This window comes from Aplidium turbinatum, chromosome 3 (genome assembly GCF_918807975.1).
Source record: "Aplidium turbinatum chromosome 3, kaAplTurb1.1, whole genome shotgun sequence".
NCBI classification, from domain to species: Eukaryota; Metazoa; Chordata; class Ascidiacea; order Aplousobranchia; family Polyclinidae; genus Aplidium; species Aplidium turbinatum.
This window is the reverse complement of record NC_137474.1, coordinates 47,568,532-47,582,044: the sequence shown is the minus strand read 5'-3', so window position 1 is coordinate 47,582,044 and position 13,513 is coordinate 47,568,532. Positions and strand designations below refer to the sequence as shown.

General features: G+C 39.8%; 1 protein-coding gene across 2 annotated transcripts in view; it reads right to left on the bottom strand.

Annotated features, from left to right (window-relative positions):
* Positions 1-284: 284 nt before the first annotated feature.
* LOC145766279 (uncharacterized) overlaps positions 285-13,513 on the bottom strand; it is a 70,941-nt gene continuing 57,712 nt past the window's right edge. Inside the window, exons 12-18 of one of the 2 annotated variants that reach the window (XM_082577954.1) lie at positions 11,709-11,779; positions 7,720-8,276; positions 4,330-4,436; positions 3,369-3,612; positions 1,782-1,825; positions 1,449-1,541; positions 285-603 (exon numbers count right to left, since the gene is read on the bottom strand). In XM_082577954.1, coding sequence (XP_082434080.1) covers positions 445-603; positions 1,449-1,541; positions 1,782-1,825; positions 3,369-3,612; positions 4,330-4,436; positions 7,720-8,276; positions 11,709-11,779 — 1,275 coding nt within the window. In that variant the 3' untranslated portion in view covers positions 285-444. The remainder of the gene's footprint in view (positions 604-1,448; positions 1,542-1,781; positions 1,826-3,368; positions 3,613-4,329; positions 4,437-7,719; positions 8,277-11,708; positions 11,780-13,513) is intronic. The other variant, XM_082577955.1, reaches the window with a different exon arrangement.

Genomic DNA, 13,513 nt, shown 5'->3' with positions numbered 1-13,513 from the left:
TGTAACAGCTTAAATTACTCTAATTATAATTCTAATCTAATTTCGAAAGGCTACAAAAACTCTAGTTGTCCAAGTCTGAAATCAAGCGTGTGCTTGACTGTTACGTCACAATCACCAATGACTGCAGTGAGATATAACACACGACGGAAAAACCCGTGCTTTTAGCTAGATTTACGATACTTAGGCTACATCTCTACACCAGTGTCGGTTGTGCCAAAACTTTTCTCTTAAATTTACATTTTTGTCAATTAATACGTGTTATAATCCATTAGTGAGGCCTACGCTCGTGGCTCCCCCAGAGAACACTACTTGAGGGGGCCGAGGGCGACGGTTGAGAACTACTGGTCTAGAACTCTAAGACAAGAATATTTTTATGCAACTTCACACTGACCATTAAAAATAAGAAGTAAATCAGAGTTTATTTATTGTTAAGAAATCAGTTGTTCAGGTCGCCACGCGAATTTGCAACTGTCGTCCGGATTTGGTCTTCATTTCCTCAAAATGTTGCTTTAAGTTGTCATAATGTGCCTTTGTTTTGCAGTGTGTGACGTAGCCAGCTTCATGATGTCGATAAAATTTTCTGCACAATTTGCAAAAATATCCCTGAAAACAAAAAAGTCAACATTAAATTCAAGTTTTGTGAAAAGTAATCGTTCTCACAAACAACTAAACACTAAATCCTAAATGGAGGAGACACCAAAACAGTTCACCCTGTTTAACAATTCATGTTTATAGTCACACTTTCGTTTTAAAAAATTATAAAATCTTCTTTTATTGCCTTGCCTGAACAAGTGAACAAGGCATCGACGGCCTCAGATGAATAGTTAGACCAAGTGTTTCTGGTATACGTTGTATGAATGATTGTTTCTGCCTTGTCGTTAAATTGTTTTAAGTGAGTTTCTCTTTTCCAGGCGCCCACTTTCCAAAAATTGTATCACTTAAAGATGTCAAGATGTTCCAGCTTTTACTTTCTTATTGCTTGGCCAAGAAATGATGATTTTGATATTTTAAGAGTGACCTGACTTGTTTGATTGTAAAACACTTTATGTTTGAATTTTTTCACCAAAAATTCTAAATAAAACTTTCGTTTTTTTAATTTTATTTAGTTTCATGCCAAATAACCTACTCTCCATACGGACAATATCCAATATGTTCCGCTTCGTCGGAGTCTGTTATCAAAACGGATACAAAACAGAAGCACTATGGGGACAGCAAGTCTTCCATGAGCGCTTTTCAAGTATACATTTTCAAAACTACTTTTAATTACATTACATCAATCACAGCGCCTACCCTTTAATTGTTGATGTAATTTGTGAAGAAAAAAGTTGCAGATTCTTTTAGGCTATCAGTATTGTTGGTGTCGTAACTCATTCCATATTGAACGAAGTTATAATCAGACGAAGTTATAATCACAACAGGAAAAGTTAATGTTAACATTTGCAACTTACTTGCATTGGTTGAATAGCGCACTGTCCTTCAGGGCTCTCAGGGTCGTAAGGTTTTATGTGATACTGGAATGGATCATCAGGAAAAGGGGAAACCTAACGGCAGAAAAACCAAATGAGGGACATCATACGCATGTGAGACATACAGAGGGACATGATACGCATTCGAGACATACAGAGAGACATGATACGCATTTGAGACATACAGAGGGACAGGACATGCACATAGAAATATACACCCAAAACGTGACAGGCACCTTAGCATTGCGCCATCATTAAAATAAGTAGTCCAAACAAGCAGCGAATGTCAGCAGAATAACTCAACAAAATACTCACAGTGATGGTCTCTTCAGCCTGTGGTGCTTGTGCTGAAGGAAGATCTACAAACAAAATATTGTGATTGCTCAGACTAGTGAAGGTCGTTAAGTTGTAGAATTGATAAAAACCAACTTTGCTTGTGATCCGACTCTGCAGCTGTTCAATTCTACTAAAAAAAAACTATCTAAATCTGAGTACGTTTTCTGAACATCAAATGTTTTCTGAATATCAAAATCCTTTAAAGTTTAAAGTTTCTTCTTGATGTCAGGAAAATGTTTAGGCCGTATAATTGATTACGATTGCAGACCAGCTCTTGTTGGAATCATTAAAGTGGGAATGCGGCCGCTCTATGGAAATCTCATTGCATTACCAAACTTTGCAAGGTCACGTTTACGCGGTTTTCCACAGTGGCATGACAATTACCTGGATTTACTCATCACATCACTTCTCTTCAACAATGATGGCCCTCTTCATATTCCTTCTCCAACCCATGCTGCACACAACTCAGAAGCGCATCCAACTCATGCTGCACACAACTCAGAAGCGCATCCAACCCATGCTGCACACAACTCACAAGCGCATTCAACCCATGCTGCAAACACCTCAGAAGCGCATCCAACTCATGCTGCACACAACTCAGAAGCGCATCCAACCCATGCTGCACACAACTCACAAGCACATCCAACTCATGCTACACAACTCAGAAGCGCATCCAACCCATGCTGCACACAACTCAGAAGCGCATCCAACCTATGCTGCACACAACTCACAAGCGCATCCAACCCATGCTGCACACAACTCAGAAGCGCATCCAACCCATGCTGCATACACCTCAGAAGCGCATCCTACCCATGCTGCACACAACTCAGAAGGGCATCCAACCCATGCTGCACACAACTCACAAGCGCATCCAACCCATGCTGCACACAACTGAGATACTCAGATGTGTATCCAACTCATGCTGCATACAGCTGAGATACACAGAAGCGCATCCAACATGTGGTGCATGGTACATGTTACACACACAACAGATACTCAGACGTGCATCCAACCGATGCTGCATACAGGTAAGATACACAGAGGCGCATCATCCAACCCAAGCTGGACACAGCTCAGATACTCAGACGCGCATCCAACCCATGTTGCACAATGTGTATAGCTGAGATTTTCAGATGCATCCAACTCATGCTGGACACAGTTGAGACATTCAAATTAGCATCCAACTTATTCTGGACACTGCTGAGATACTCAGATGGATCCAACCCATGTTGGACACAATTAAGACATTCAGATGCGCATCCTACACATGCTGGACACCGCTGAGAAACTCAGGTGCGCATCCAACCCATGATGGACACAGTTGAGATACTCAGAGGCGCATCCAACATTATGCTTTACACAGCTAAGATACACAGAGACGCATCCAACCCATAATTCTTACATGAAACCGAACCCGTACACCAATGAGTCCCCACAGACATATAGCAAAAACACCTTTTTAAACATTCTTGGTGGAATGCTTTGTACAAGCTCTAACAAAGAAAAGTTTTCTCCAGACAACCTATGAAGTTTGCAGGTACGTTAGAAGATGGAGACTGCACACACCTTGGGTAGTTCTTGGCATTGGCAGGGGCTGGTTGAGAGTAGATGGAGGTGGAATATCCCCAGGAGGAGGTGAGTGATGGCGCTTCTTCTTCTTTGCCTTTCTGGGAGGAAGAGGAATGGGAGGACCAGGAAGCATTTCAAGTTTTACAGAATTTTTTCGGATCATCAACCCACTCCTCTGCATCGCGACCATGGCGTCAGCGGGGGAGTAAAAATCGACGTCATAGATGCTGTAGCCGACGTTCTACGGAAGAAGGCATTTAAGTTGGATCTAAATCCTGTTAGAAACTCAAAACAATCACGACCTTAGCAGATCCTTTAATAAGTAAAATAGAAGAGTTTATTAACCAGGTGTTCCCGACAATTATTCACCAAATCAAACGTCATATAAAACCGTTATGGTCTACTTAACCCAGCTGGCATCTTACGTCATGGAAATTGCTAGAAAATGTCCAAATATTGCACCATCGTTCGTAAGACCTGATGAAACATTGCATCACCACATTTGAACACCTGTTTGAATTGCGTGACAATGTCTTTCATTATTGCGTCACAGTTACTGTTTACGTGAGTTTTAGATATCGCAAATTATTCTAGTCATTCGTAAAATGGTTGCTTGAAAGTTGGAGGCATATTTAACTGTTTGCTTAGTGCTTGCCAGCTGGACGAAAATTCCGTCTTTTATCTAAGTAGTTTGTTCTGTAGTGACAAGTTTTTAGTGGTGTATCGCGTTGCAACCCATTTTCGATAGCCGCGGGCTAATTTTACAGAAATACACTTTTTGAATAGACGTTTCAAAGGAGTGTTTCTTTTTCGATCATTACATACAGACGAACGGATGCGGGAATCTTATGTTACAATTTTACCACGAAGAGATTATGGTTTACCGCTGTGACCACCAGGTGGTACCCACAACACTGCGATGCCAACACACATCAATTGAAAACATGAAGCAGAATACCTGAGCAATTTTGGCAGGGACAACGGGTGAAAAAAAGTCCTTGATATCGTCGGTGGATGTTCGGTCCGGGACATCGTACATTCGAACATAGATGGTAGGAGGAAACCCTGTGGTTATCACAATGATGAAGATTTCAAGTCTTACTTTCAAAAGTAGGGAAAATGCAGGAAATTATAAACATTCTCTGAGTTGTAAAATTCTCTCACTCAGCCACATGGAGATAATGTGTTGGAAGAGATGCCGGTTCGACACCGTTTGAAAGCGTGCGGCTGCATTTCGGCAGCTGAGTCGTTAACTGGGTGCTCTTAGGCTGCCTTTATTGTTGGTTTTTCAGCATCTGAAATTTCTGAATTCTGTTATAACAAAAAGCAAACAGCAAATAATGAATTGTAACTTCTACTTAGAAATCAATAAAAAATCAACCAGGTTTGGTAACTACAAAAATTTATTGGTAGAGCTTTCGCCGCCGTAAAGGCGGCTTCATCAGTACTCTTATTCAAATAGAATCTATTTGCGCATTCTATTTGAATAAGAGTACTGATGAAGCTGCCTTTACAGCGGCGAAAGCTCTACCAATAAATTTTTGTAGTTACCAAACCTGGTTGATTTTTTATTGATTATTATACGTTTGGTTGAATCCTCTTACATGGATCCTACAATTATATCACTGGTCAACATGAAAATTTTACAAGCTAGACTAACAACCTTTTTTAGGTAATGCAGGTGTGCTGAGCTCGAATCTGAAGTCAGAATTTTCCTATCACGTCAGGATTTCAAGATAATTACATTGTTTTTCGTTTTTTAGCAAAAAATTAATTTTTCTACAGTTAGTTGTCTCCAACAAAGGCACATAACGACGTAATAATAACATTTGGCTTTTCGCTTTTGTGACATCATAATCTGTCTTAATGGACAGCTGGTTACATTCAGTTCTAGGTATTACATCAAGTGACTGTATCATTGGTTTTGAGGTTGTTGCTGCGTTTGTGTTGCAGTTATGCGCAGCTAATGTATTTGGTTAAGCTTAGTATTGTGTTTGGAGGCATAAATTTCACAATGTATCTTTTCAGGCTATTGTATACTTTTTACTAACGTAGTCAGCAATAGAGACTGCAAGAAGTGAGTTCTCGACCAAGCAGCTCAAGGCGAGCTTGCTTGAACCATTCAGACAAGTTTTGTTACATATGCGGAGAATACACTCCACTTTCCCACACTATGAAGCTCTCTACCAGAATCAAGTTTGCGTACAAGCACTACCTTGGGATGTTAAGTCGAGGATCAAGACAAGAGCTGGGCCCCACACATTTGCTGCGATCGGTGCAGAACAGGCCTTCTGTTATGGCTTGATGGTAAAAGGAAGGCTATGCCTTTTGCTGTGCCAATGATATGGCATGAGCAAAGTAACCATCACTCAGACTGTTACTTTTGCATGACCAACATCAAAGGATTTTCACGCAAAAACAAGTCTAAGATTGAATATCCAGTTTGCCCTTCAGCTCTTCTACCTGTTATCTATGGTATTGATATTGCTATTCCGCTTCCTCCAGTTAGAGATGAGGAGTTCTTATTTAGCGATGAACCGGTGAGTAGTGAGGAGAATACAAATGCGGAAATGGAGGCATCTTTGTTGGATGAAAGAAGACTTCTCTTAATCAATCAGGATCGCTTGGACAACCTTGTGTGTGATCTGTCTTTGTCCAAAAGAAAGCGGAACTTTTGGGGTCTAGATTACAACAGTGGAATTTGTTAGATTCAGACATCACAATTTCTTTTTTTCGTGAACGCAGCAAGAAACTTTCGCGCTTTTTTACAACTGAAGATGATATATGTTACTGTAAGAATGTAGATGGTTTGATGCAAGAGCTAGGATGTGAACACGATTCTGTTGACTGGATGCTATTCATTGATTCCAGCAAAACAAGTTTGAAAGCTGTGTTGTTGCACAGTGGTAACAATCAGCCGTCTCTTCCTTTAGCACATAGCATTAGCAAGAAAGAAACATATGAAACAACGGAAGTACTTCTGAAGCTGCTAATTATTCAGTATACAAATGGAAAATCTGTGGAAAATTGTAAAAAATTTTTACAATTCGGCGGTACAATGGTGCCTTTCTCTCCCTCCCTGGCTATGCCCCTGATCACCTACTGAAGTTTACATTGCTATTTAAATTATTGTTGACTGCTTTTGATTGTTTATTGTTTATGTTCTTGTTGAATGGTCGATAACTGTTTTATCCTTATTGACTTTTTATGATTGTTTTAGCGCTCGAATTTTTGCTATATCCTGAAAATAGCAAAATTGGTTCATGTCAGTATCTCAGAAACGTGACGTGATAGGGAAAATCTGACGTCATATTTGAAATCAGCGCCCCCAATTCAGCTAAGAACACCTGTTTTCATGTTCTGTATTAAAAAAAATTTTTTTTTGTTGACCAGTGTTATTTATGATTAGCAATTCCCATAACACCGAGAAGCCAGAACTGAGGTTAAGAGTCTGCAGAAACCTTTTATTACTACTTCTACTTAGAAACAATGAAGAAAAATTTAATGACTTTTAAAACCAGTTTTTCGTAAAATATTATTCAAAATAAAGCCTGAAACTAAAAAAATTGCATCAAAGCAAAACAAAGTGTCCTTTGTTTCGAAAAAATGTGAAATGTTTTTAGTTTGGAAATCCCTACACACCAGCCTTTTCACCTTCTGCTGTTTGAATCTACTTTCATCGGATCTAACTAAACGTTAGCAGGTTTTTTTTTTAATTCACAGCTGCAGTAAAAGGTGAAGGTGAGTCCCATACTTCAATACAAGCATCGGGGGATGAGAAAATAAGGGTCCAGGATTGCAAGATTTGAAAGCAAGAACCTTATCTGCTGCACTATAACTGCAGTAAGAAATCCTTTAAATTTCTTTGCAACATATTAATCGCAGGCAAACAAAAATTTTCGAGGGAAAATCCACGACAAGTCAGCAATTGGTCTACACTGGAAAACATTCGGATGTCAAAGTAAAAGTATTACTGAGGTTAGAGGTTTTTAACAGAACAAGTTCATCTATAGTCCGATTCCAAATCCGGTCGCTGACATTAATTCTTGCAAGACACGCATCCAAATTCATGTTCAACTCTGCTAAGCCTACACAAACTTATTGCACTTAAAACATCAGATACGCTGACTGCATAATAACTGCATAATACGCTGACTGCATTAGTTGAAAATCACTGGTGAAACACATCTCAATACTGCAATTGCATAATAATTGTGTGAGGTTGATGTCTAACAACTCTACAATTCTACATCCAACCAATATAATAATCCAAACTTGAAACTATACGGTCCATGTCCTGCCTAATAAGACTTCAAACATTTCATAGCAAAAATAATTAAAACCTTACCACATGAAGAAGACATAGGTGGCCCTGCAATTCTCGGAGGGCCACCAGGATGTGCTGAACCGGGAAGCATAAGGGGGCCAAGGGGAATGGGTGGTCCATGATGCAAAGGCGGCCCATGATGCATGGGTGGTCCATGTGGCATGGGTGGCCCACGAGACATGGGATGTCCATGGGACATGGGGGGTCCATGTGGAATGGGGGGTCCATGGGGCACGGGTGGTCCATGAGACATGGGGGGTCCATGGGGCACGGGTGGTCCATGAGACATGGGGGGTCCGTGGGGCATAGGGGGTCCGTGGGGCATTGGGGGTCCGTGGGGCATAGGGGGTCCGTGGGGCATAGGAGGTCCACGGAGCATAGGTGGACCATGGGGCATGGGTGGGCCATGAGGTCCATGTATTGGTGGTCCTCGTGGAAGTGGCCCAGGAGGTCCTCGCCCATGAAAAGGTCGTGGATGGAACAAAGGTCCCATGCTACTTGGTGGCAATGCATTTCGGACTCCAGCATGATCAGGAAGTCCCTTCACGGGAGAACGTTTTCTGACGTCTTTGTTGGACCTTGAAAAAGTTTGAAAAACTGTGAACACACATGAATACCAAGACTTTTTGTTATTATGCAGTCACAATTATGACTTGCACTTTGCAGATGGATGTAAGTCAGTGGCTCCCAACCGGGGTGCCATTAACAATACTCTGGGGTGCCAAAAGCGATTTCTCACATTCAGTTTTATCTGTCTTCAAATGGTTACCTAGGATCAATGTTTGATAACAATTTTCATGCACGATTGTTTTTGTTACATCATTAAGGGTAATTTAGCTATACGATGTTTCGTAGTAACAAATTCTTAGTGTGACACCCTTATATTGTTGTTGCTTGTGATGTTAATGTCTGTACAAGTTGTGCTGATTGCTGACTGTAATTCGGTACGGTAGCTGAATGCTCCGCGTAGAAAGGTTTTTGCCCATTTTGTTTGCTCAGAGAGGAGCAATATATTAAGTTTGACTTCGAAATTAAAATTTTATTTTTAAATGTTGTTTCAAAATGGTATTCAAGTTCCAAGTAAAATTGAAGTGTTGCTATTATCGCATTGATTTCAAACGTGCTATTATTGATTGACGTTACCAAGGGCACAAGCGAACTTGCCTACTTTTCTCCACACTGCATTAAAGCTGAAAGTCAAGCAGAAAAGCTACAGATACCAGTTTTTAAAGAGCTTGGTGTGAAACCGTTCAGGTTTAAGCCAACAACCTGCTGTTTCGTGGTGAAAAATCGTTTGTCTGCCATGGGGTGCCACAAAACATTTTTGGGGTGCCACAAAACTTTTTATCTTCTGAAGGGTGCCGTAAGCCTAAAAAGGTTGGGAACCACTGGTGCAATAACAAACGTTATTTTAGGTAAAGGTAATCGACTTCAATTCAATTTTAGCACAGATTTTAGAATACAACAGTATATTCTAAGGCCCTTGGTAAAAAAATGAAATTTCTGTCCACTCCCCCTTCAACCTTCAAAATTACTTTTAGCTTAAAATATCCTTGTATTGTGTGGACGTTAAATTATTTTCAAATACTGTTTGCTACTAAAACACTTTAAAAGTGTTGCAAGACTACTGCAAACAGTTTTATCTGATCTTGGGTTCATCGTAAAGCACGGTACAGTAGTCATTTCGGCTTGTGCGCATGACCACACAGTAGTATGCGCAAAAGTGTCACATTAATAGAAAGTCTGCGTAAAACTGGTTATAGTTGCCGCCGTAAATTAACCAAAATCTAGCTCCAAAAATTATTTTTCAAAAAATAGAGTCGCATTTAGCTTCTTTTGTATTATTAGCTTTCTTTTGATTGATGATTTAATCTTTATCCTCGGACTGGAAAAGCTTGTTTGAAAGCGTAATCCTGGCAGTTTCGCATACTTGTAGAGGCTTTGAATCACTGACGCAGGCCCGGTCACCGAGCTTGACAGAGTGAAGTTTTGGATTGTTGAAGTCTTGTTGCTGGGGAATTATTCCATTCACTAGGTGCCGAATGGAGAGCATTCCTTAACGTGCGTTGCTCAAGTGTACACACACCGAGAATCGAGCCAGTGTCGCTTGATCTTGAAGATTTGTCGTTCACGAAGTCACGCGCTCACCAACTGAGCTACAGGGCTGGATTCGCTAACTGATTTCACTAATAAAACGTCATCGGCTTCTATCTGCAAAAAGTTACTTTCCATTCTGAGATTCTCGGTTCAATCCATTTCATCTGCTAGTTTCAGTTTAATCACGGAGGTCAGACTTGCCCTTGGTTACTATGCTTCTACTGTAAGAACCGATTGAAAACCTCAGGCTGACAAGTGCTGGTCAAGATGCTTCAACGGCAATATTGAGTGTAAAGTTATTGTAGGCCTAATGGATGGTGGTTGACGAGAAATGGTTATTGAAAAAGCTCTGTCAAAAGGAAACTAGACAATGCGCAGATTCTGTAAAATAAACTTTAAGAAGGTCTTTCCTCCAACTCCCTTGCAATGCACTCCAGGCAACATTCATGAATGAATTGTTTTTCTTGAAACCTACGTACCCCCCCAATGTTTTTGACCCACAAGCCAAATATGGAGAGCTTTGGCTCCACAGAATCAGACCTTGCCAATAAACTTATACTATAGTTTTGGAAGAGAGTTTGCTTTTTTATATAAAAACTATTTATAAATAAACTTATAATAGTGCCTAAAAAGTAATTTTATATTATAACATACAACATGATCAAATGGCTGTAGTTTTTAAAAAACCTTTCAGGTAAATAATTCTATGACGTTTGTTATAGGAAAAAGTTTTGTGGTTTTGAACGAAAAATTCAAAAAAATTATACCAAAGGTCTTAGAATGTTGTATCCTAAAATCAGGGCTAAAGTTGATATTAAAATTAACCTCTCCCCCTACGAGCAGCGAAGTTAAAAAGATCCAGTTGTCCAAGAATTTCGCATGAGTCTGTCGCAATGGCCCGGTTCGGCGAGTTTCCTATTCGGCGAGAGCCTTTTTCGGTGAGTGCCCTATTCGGCGAGTTTTTGAAATTTTTGAAAGGAAATTATTGGGCAATTTTTTGAAATTTTTCAAAGGTTATCATTGCCGTTTTTACATCATTTTAACGTCGCTAAACGTTGAAAAAATAAATAAAATGTTTGAACTATTAAATTAAAATATGATTAGTTTGGATCAATAAATGTGTGGCCTGCAGTTTGGATTGAAAGGAAATTATCGGGTAACGTAGCCTAGTTATCCCGACCAGCAAAAATTTGGTTTAAGAACCCAGTTAGCCTAACAGTTTATTTTTACATTGTATTAACAGAATGACAAGCCTAGCCAAATGTGTGGCCTATCGTTTTAACGTCGCTAAACGTTGAAATCGAGTAGAAAAGGGAACTTTTGCTGACTAGGATACGTTGAAACTGAAAAACATTCATAGAAGCCCTTCGATTTGTTCCAAGAACCCAGTTAGCCTAACAGTTCATTTTACATTGATTCAATGTCTGAATATTCAATTACATTCAATCGTTGGATTTGCAGAAGGCGTCGTTGGATTTTCAAAAACTCGCCGAATAGGGCACTCGCCGAAAAAGGCTCTCGCCGAATAGGGAACTCGCCAAATAGTAGCAGACCCTGTCGCAATAGTGCAGTATTTTAAAATTGTCAACATCAAAACCAGGTGTTCTTCAATCTTGTGTGGTTCATAACATGCATCAGGGATTTAACTTCAAGCAAGCCCACGACTGCTGTTTAAAACATTTCATTCTAAAAATTGCGTAAATGAACAATCCTATAAAAATGGACCTATAAAATGTTACATATTATAATCCACACGTTCTTTTAAACTCAATAAATGCACCACACCAATCATGTTATTTTAGCATAATATACATTATGAGCCAGTTAAAAGTTTTGTTTAGACATAGCTTCGATAAAAGTATAAATCTCAGTTACACAATGCAGATTTTTGCTGAAATGTTAAAGATATTTACCGGTTCTCCTTGGCTGCACTAGACGGACGAGGTTTATCCGTTGCTGACCCGTCGCCCGTTGTATCTTCCTTCTAAATTATCAAGCAAACCATGAGATGCTGCTTAGACAAGCATCAAGTTGGGTATACAGAGCATGCAAACCATGAGATGCTGCTTAGACAAGCATCAAGTTGGGTATACAGAGCATGCAAACCATGAGATGCTACTTAGACAAGCATCAGGTTGGGTTTACAGAGCATGCAAACCATGAGATGCTACTTAGACAAGCATCAGGTTGGGTTTACAGAGCATGCAAACCATGAGATGCTACTTAGACAAGCATCAGGTTGGGTTTACAGAGCATCCAAACCATGAGATGCTACTTAGATAAGCATCAGGTTGGGTATACAGAGCATGCAAATCATGAGATTCTGCTATCGCACCACTAGTGGTGCGATACAGATCAGTCCAGCCTTATGTGCAAAACACTTGTCTGTTACTATTAATTCTTGCTACACTCGGCTGCCGAAAAACAGTTTGTTGATTGGATAGACTAAACGGCTAGCGTGGAAGCAAAATAAATGAATATGGTTAGCGAAACCAGATTGCTCGCAGTGATAAGTTGAGTACTCAGCATAGTATACGAGCCGAGTAGAGCTTGTTGCTGAGTCAAAAAATAGTTTGTTTTTTAAATAAACAATTTTTTACTTATTCTATTGCAAATGAGTTTCGTTTAGAAAGTGCACAAAAACTGATTCCTTAATGACAATAACTAGCTAAAAAGTCAAATAAAATACGGTGAGTGGTTCCGACAATGTAACATAGGCTTGATCCATCATAAAATATGGGTTAGGGTCTACAATATAATATGACTGACTATAAAAATATATCATATGCCATATAATAATAATTAACCAAAGTTGAGTTGTAAACGTGAATAAGATCTGATCGAACGTAAATGGAAGATTTTCGAGATTCACTCTTGTTTGGGATCATCAATGGGGCATAAGTGTCTTGAGCGGGAATCGAACTTCCATCGATATTGTACTACTGTGACCAGTATGCCGTTCTTAACCACTCGGCCACGTCTCAAGACAATGAAGTTGTTGTCAACTACAGTCTTACTTCAACAATCAGAAACTTCACTCTGCAAATCTCGGTAACCAGCACTGCATCAAAAACCTCCAGAAGTATAAAAAAAAAACTATCAAAAATAGGACCTGGCAGTCGGGCTGACACCGGCCAATATGGAGCTTTCTCCCACGGAAGGCCTTCCTTCCGAAAAGCGTCAACCCTGTGGGTAATGACGATACATCAACCGCTTAAGAACTGGTATTGGAAGATGTTGTAAGACGATTATGCGACACTGGGGATATTCCTTGGGAAGCACAAGTTGTAAATGTGAACAGGAGTAAACGATACAACATCTTCTCGATGCACTGACCTATAGAGCAAGATGCTCTGCACAAGATTTAGCCAAGTTCAACTATAGAGCAAGAGCTTGCGTAAACCTCTGGGCTACGGCAGTGACACACGATAAAGAAGAGCCCAGAAACAACTTATCAAAGGCTTTGTAAGTCTGAGAATAAAGATTCAAAACCAATCGATTTTGTTCAATGCGAGAGAGGGTACCTGGTTTTAGAGAGGGTACCTGGTACCTGCGCACATACTAACATTCATTTGAAGTTCGATTCCCGCTCAAGACACATGCTTATGAACAGAGATGGACAAGATCACCACTTTTTATGATCTTCAAGATCACAATCACTTTTAGTTAGGGTTAGAAAAATTGCAGTTAGAAAAATGGAGTTTTTGATCAATGATGT